This window comes from Sinocyclocheilus rhinocerous, unplaced genomic scaffold (assembly GCF_001515625.1).
Source record: "Sinocyclocheilus rhinocerous isolate Xijiao unplaced genomic scaffold, SAMN03320098_v1.1 scaffold1102, whole genome shotgun sequence".
NCBI lineage: Eukaryota > Metazoa > Chordata > Actinopteri > Cypriniformes > Cyprinidae > Sinocyclocheilus > Sinocyclocheilus rhinocerous.
This window is the reverse complement of record NW_015640208.1, coordinates 108641-115331: the sequence shown is the minus strand read 5'-3', so window position 1 is coordinate 115331 and position 6691 is coordinate 108641. Positions and strand designations below refer to the sequence as shown.

Genomic DNA, 6691 nt, shown 5'->3' with positions numbered 1-6691 from the left:
GTGTGTGTATATAAGAGGGGAAAATCTAACCTTTTTTCTGCCGCCATTTTGGGTTTATTCATTTCTTGTCACATTCAATAAGACGTCACACTGACTGCCGAGGGGAAGAAAAATGTAGAAATGTGTTTATGTAGAAAATCTAATTTAATTTATCAAGAGTATCAAGTCACACTAATGCATTAAACAACAACACCATGAGCTCATACAGCAACACCCTGGAAGGCTACTTCACACAATCTTGAACCATAAGCACCCTACCTAGTCAAGGATGGAAAACAGCAGCAAGGACTGTGTCTCAAACCTAGTGAGCAACCTATTTATACAGCTACCCACCTATCAGAGCTTCCAAACTAGACAACATTGTTGGGCGTCATTGTCTATCAGTCTACACAGACAGCATTTTTGGGCATCAGACCCTAGAAAGCTTCCAATATATACAACATGTAGGGTATCTAAGACTATTCTGTCTATATAGACTGCATTTTGGGGCATCAATCCATAGAGAGCTTTCTATATACTGTATACATTATTTTAGGGTATCGAAGCCTATATAGCATTTCTGGGCATCAAAATCTACTGAGCTTACTACCTAGACAGCATTATTGAGCATTGTAGCCTTTCTGCCTACATAGACTGCATTTTTGGGCATCAACCCTTAGAGAGCTTCCAATAAATAGATCAATTTGGCTATCAAGCATTTTTGTTCATCAAAACCTTCTAAGCTTCCTACATATACGACATTACTGGGCATTATAGCCTTTTGGCCTATATAGACTGCAGTTTTGGGCATCAAACCCTCAAAGACTATTGATATATACAGCATTTAGGGTATCAGAGCCTATCAGACAGCATGTTTGGGCATCAAAATATACTGAGCTTCCTACACAGATCATAGTTTTGGACATCTCATAGGCTTTCTGTCTACATAGACTGCATTTTTAAGCATCGACCCCTAGAGAGCTGCCAAATATTTTTGCGCATTTTAGCCTACCTGCCCACACTGACAGCATTTTTGGACATGAAATCCTACTAAGCTGCCCAGTACATAGACTGCCATTTTAGGGTATTATAGGCCCCCAAACAAGCTGTCTATGTAGGTCGTCTATTTGCTTTCGAGACACGGCCAGTGTGCAAGTACAGATCAGATACTGTATTTACATTAGGTTCTCAAAAGAAGTTGGTCATTGTGAATAACACTGATTACAGCAAGACGCAGTTCATATAATGAATGATTCATTTCAATGTCGTTATCAAATATTAAGTTGATAAAACCCCTCCTGTAAGAAGTCAAGTCATGATCATGTCAGACTCAGATCCACCTGTCCTCCAGAGAAAGCTCTACTGTTAGCACGGATCCGTTAACGGGACAGCTGATGTCTGTCTCTGGCAAAGCAAGAGCATAACACCGGAGCAGAAATACAAATACATGCGTCTACCAACCTTTAAAGCACACGAGACCTGCGCCATCTGACCTCCTCACCGCGTTCTCTTGGCAACACACACACACACACACACACACATGAGCCCCTTGATGGTGTTATTATTTACTCTAACCCCCAACACACACACCCAGCCACCCACCCACACCCCCGGAAGTGAGGGCGCGTCCAGTCACAGAGCTGGCGCAGAATCCATGATCTGCTCGGTATACACTGCCACATCGGTCTGAAACACAGATGATTTACAGATCAGCGTCAACGCGCGGCTCGGCTTTCTTTTAGCATGACGCAGCGCCGACGTAACGTAACGTAACGTAACGTAACGTCAGCTGACAAGAAAAGAGAGAAGAAAAAAAAAAACAGCTAGACTAAAACCATTAGTCAGTTATTTTGGGAATGACCAGAAGCTGATGTTTCTCAGTGCATGGTGATACATTTTAATTAATTAATTAATTTATTTATTTGTTTGTTTATTTATTTGTTTATTTGCCTATGATTTAACAACTTTAAACTGACATTAAAATGTATTTGGAAACAATATCTTTTAAAGTAAAAACTTTGAAAAATTAAAATTGAAATTTGTATTTTTTTGTATACCCTTGACATGTTTGGTTATATGTATTTTTGTTTGTCCAAATAAATAGTACTAATATCAATAATAATAATAATAATAATAATAATAATCGAATATATACACGTTTTGTTAATCATTTTTCATAAAATGCTTTATTGAAAAGCTCCCAAATGTAGATACTCTTTACTTTGTGTGTGTGTGTGTGTGTGTGTGTGTGAGAGAGAGAGAGATTTGATTATCATTTATTGTTATAGTTTTTGACTAATTCAGTTATTTCCATTTTTATTCAAATCAATAATTTTATCTGTTTTACTTTATATATGTAATCTAATTTTTTTTATTGAATGAATTGTACACAGCTCTTTCTAAAGTATAATAAAGAAGTGCGATGAAATGGGGCATTTCCCATACTTTTACACCAAATTATATTCTTATGAACAAAACAAAAAATGTCAGTGCATTTTTCAATTTATCATTCGGACCAGGGACTTTGACTGACCAGAAGTCATTAAATATTATAAATATAAGATGCTTAGCTGATAAAGTTTACAGAGTAAACATTTTGTCAATGCAAAAATATTATATATATATATATATATTCCTATGTACTTATATTTATAATATTTTCCCCCCATATTTTTTAGCGTCAAGGCTCAGAACTACATATCCCAGAATGCAAGTCACAGTGTGATGTCATTCACTGGCGTCCGCTGCGACAGCGCTGCACGGACTGCCAATCAAAAGGTATTGTATGCATTTATCACCTGAAGGTCTTTTTGTTGCTAAATGTGTATTTAAATTATTGTAAACTGGAATGAAGTATACATTTAGTAGTAATGATATATTTTAGGGGTTAGACAGCTTAGCAAATATCGCTCCAGCTATTGTCATCTATCTGGCTTTTTGTTGTTCATGTACAGTTTGTCACATCGTTGCTGGTTCTGTGTTTAAATCATTTGACCAAATCAAACATATCAAATATAATTAATATCCAATTATATACATAATATACGCGCTCACCTGAAATCCTCAGACGATTCTCCGTCGACAGTAACTTGAGTAAAGCGAGGATTCAGTATTGTGATCTTGAGTCAAACGTCCTGATCAGTTCAGTTAAACTAGCAGAAATACACTGGACGTTGTTTGATTGTCTGTGTCTGTGGTCTGTCACGCTTGACTGTAGATACCAAATTTGGACATATTGGTCTTCGTTTAAAAACTAGCGACTAGCGAGCTAACTTAGACAGCATTGTGAGGGACGTATAATGGCCAACAATGCTGTCTGCGTTGGTAACTCACTAGATTTTGAGACATAGATTGTGCTAAAACCATATTATTTAAAAAAATATTATGCTTTAAAAGTTGTGCTCTATTTAAAGTTCACAGTGCAGCCCTCAAAATACTAATTAATTGTCCATTTAAATCTTCACCACTATCCTTCAGACCACTAGGTTTTACCCGTTTGTCAGCAAGTTGTTTTTAATCATTTCAAATGTAATAAAATTTAGTATCTTGAGTCAAACGTCCTGATCAGTTCAGTTAAACTAGCAGAAATACACTGGACGTTGTTTGATTGTCTGTGTCTGTGGTCTGTCACGCTTGACTGTAGATACCAAATTTGGACATATTGGTCTTCGTTTAAAAACTAGCGACTAGCGAGCTAACTTAGACAGCATTGTGAGGGACGTATAATGGCCAACAATGCTGTCTGCGTTGGTAAATCACTAGATTTTGAGACATAGATTGTGCTAAAACCATATTATTTAAAAAAATATTATGCTTTAAAAGTTGTGCTCTATTTAAAGTTCACAGTGCAGCCCTCAAAATACTAATTAATTGTCAATTTAAATCTTCACCACTATCCTTCAGACCACTAGGTTTTACCCGTTTGTCAGCAAGTTGTTTTTAATAATTTCAAATGTAATAAAATTTAGTATGATCACCTTTTCTTTAATATATTTTAATAAATATCAAGTATGTTGTTTCATTTTGACATAAATATATGTTATGTTGAACATTTTCACAATTTATTTTCACAAAAGTTATTTGAAACCTTAAAGTAGACACTTGCATTTAATATGCTTTATATGTATAACTCCAAAATGGGACGTCCCGTCTTTGACCCATGTGTATTTTGTGTTCACAGCTGTCTCCATGGTGATGAAGTCTTCGGTAGAGGAGGAGGAGGGAGGATGGGGTCTTGGGATCCCAGAGAAGATGAGAAACAACGCCAACTGGGTGGATGTCACCCAGGAATTCAAAGGAGCCTGTAGAGGTGTGTATGTCGCATCAGTGGCTTATTATGAGAGAATCATAGGCGAGTTATTACTGGCAGCAGATGTCACTGTCATCAGAGAGCACATGATCTCAGAATAGCCCTGAGAAACGCAGGGAGAAAAATGGGCCCTGTTTATGTGACATTTACAGTAATATTCAAACCAGAACAAGCAAAAAGATCCATGTATCGTATCACTAGCAGTTATGTATGGAGGCAAAAAGTGATTCCTAAACGGGATGCAAGCTTTATCACATTACAGCCCATGCTTTTAATCATTGATTTATGATATTGCGTCTTGCATTTTCAATGCTCTGGAGAAATGTTGATCGTAATGCAGGGCTCATTCTCTAAAAGTGCAGTGAGGCACGGCTGCTGGAATATCTTTTCCTGATGTGGTCGGTTTTGCCATTTATGGTCACTAAGAGTAGGGCTGCACGATTAATCGAATGCGATTGTCATGCGCATTTTGATAGTAATGCCGGTTCTGTAATCAGCAGGAAATCATCATCAGGTGCTTTCAGATGGAGCAGAATTTACTACACATAGCCGTAGTTCACTGACAAGTTACGCAAAAAAAATCGCAGACGATTTTATTGCGCGATTCTGAAATCGAAGAAATCGTTCGCGATAATGACAGCTGTTTGCATTGCTTCTCAGTGAACTACGGCTCTGTGAAGTAAATGCTGCTCCATCTGAAAGCATGTGAAAATACCACATTTAATAACATATTTTTACTCCAAACTCACTTCATAATGTCAGTCGAGTGTTTGAAATACATCCTTCTGTGAGATGATGTGGCTTCTTACAGAGAATAAGGCACGCAACATATTTCATAGTATTTAAGCAGTGATAAAGGCATTGCATTATAAATATACTTTATTTTAATGAAAATTATAATAAGAACTCAGATAAACCGTATATTGCCGTAGTTGTGTGTTTTTTAGTCACGTTGAATCAATGAAAGCAGTTGAATCTTCTGTTTATTCAGCTGCAGCGATTCTTCTGCAAGGCGTATTTGGAGTTTCAGCGCGAGAGCGCCCTCTGGCCTTTGGATGGAGATTTACTGCTGATCACAGAACCGTGCTTCACTGAAAGATACGCATGACAATTGCAGCTTCTGTCGAATCGCGAACTCGATTCCATTTCGATTTATCGTGCAGCCCTAACTAAGAGATCTAAAAGTAACATCCTATCATACAATCTTGACCGCATCGTGAATCAACTCCAGCACTGTCACCTGAGTACATTTGAGTTATCGAGAACAGTGGTTTTTGGACCGTCCTTCATGTTTTATCAGGGTCTCGTGTAGATAAATCTGTCCTGTATAATCTTGTAGAGAATGCTGTACAGAAACCGAATTTGCTGAATGAATGTGTTTCTTTGTTGCAGAACTCAAACTTGGCGAGTTGCTGCATGACAAACTGTAAGCGTGTTTTACTGATTTGAGTTTTACACACAATTGAACAGTTGGTGCATGAGTTCAGCAGACGTCAAATGCTCGTGTTCCTGTAGGTTCGGTCTGTTCGAGGCCATGTCTGCCATTGAGATGATGGATCCGAAGATGGATGCCGGGATGATCGGAAACCAAGTCAACCGTAAAGTCCTCAACTTTGAACAGGCTGTTCAGGTACCATCCCAAAAGAGCTGGTTTCACATAATCCTGATACTTTATTTTGTTTAATAAAGTGAGTTAATAGTAATAATGAACCTGCATATAGTGAGTTTAAGAATGAATGTATACTGTATACTGTACTGTACTTCATTTTTCCTCGGTCTCGATCTTTCTGAAGGATGAGGCCATACGGGTGAAGGATCTGAGTATCCCTGAGCTCATCGGGATCATGGACACATGTTTCTGCTGTCTGGTCAGAATGATATTGCCAACACTCTATTGTGTCTCATGAAAGTAAAAAAAAAAGTGCCTGTAATGGTAAAAAATAATAGTAATAACAATATACAATAGAGTAAAATAAGTATTTAACAAGTACAAGCATTCAATAATCATACAGTGCTATTTAATAGTTTGGGGGAAGTTTGAGTATTTTGTTTAAATTTTTTTTTTTTTTAATTAATAGCGTAGGATGCATTAAATTGATTACAAGTGACAGTAAAGACATTTATATTAATACAATATTAGAAATGCTGTTCTTTTGAACTTTCTAGTTGTATATGAAGAAATATGAAGCAGTACAACTGCTTTCAACATTAATAATCAGAAATGTTTCTTGAGCAGCAAATCAGCATATCAGAATGATTTCTGAAGGATCATGTGACACTGAAGACTGGAGTAATGATGCTGAAAATTCAGCTTTACATAACAGGAATTATTTTTTATTTTATTCCTTTTATTTTATTCCATTTATTTATATATATATATATATATATATACAGTGGGTACGG

The 6691-nt window shown here is 36.8% G+C and overlaps 2 protein-coding genes across 3 annotated transcripts in view; one reads left to right on the top strand and one right to left on the bottom strand.

The window, feature by feature from the left end:
* The window catches only part of LOC107752548 (cytosolic carboxypeptidase 1), a 34237-nt gene extending 32671 nt beyond the window's left edge, over positions 1-1566 (bottom strand). For both annotated transcript variants that reach the window (XM_016568546.1, XM_016568547.1), the window contains exons 1-2: positions 1441-1566; positions 31-94 (exon numbers count right to left, since the gene is read on the bottom strand). In XM_016568546.1, the coding sequence (XP_016424032.1) occupies positions 31-62 (32 nt within the window). In that variant the 5' untranslated portion in view covers positions 63-94; positions 1441-1566. The remainder of the gene's footprint in view (positions 1-30; positions 95-1440) is intronic.
* A 1158-nt stretch (positions 1567-2724) lies between these two features.
* LOC107752550 (N-alpha-acetyltransferase 35, NatC auxiliary subunit-like) overlaps positions 2725-6691 on the top strand; it is a 17057-nt gene continuing 13090 nt past the window's right edge. The window contains 5 exon segments of the mRNA XM_016568549.1: positions 2725-2757; positions 4160-4288; positions 5681-5714; positions 5804-5918; positions 6082-6156. Coding sequence (XP_016424035.1) covers positions 4168-4288; positions 5681-5714; positions 5804-5918; positions 6082-6156 — 345 coding nt within the window. The 5' untranslated portion in view covers positions 2725-2757; positions 4160-4167.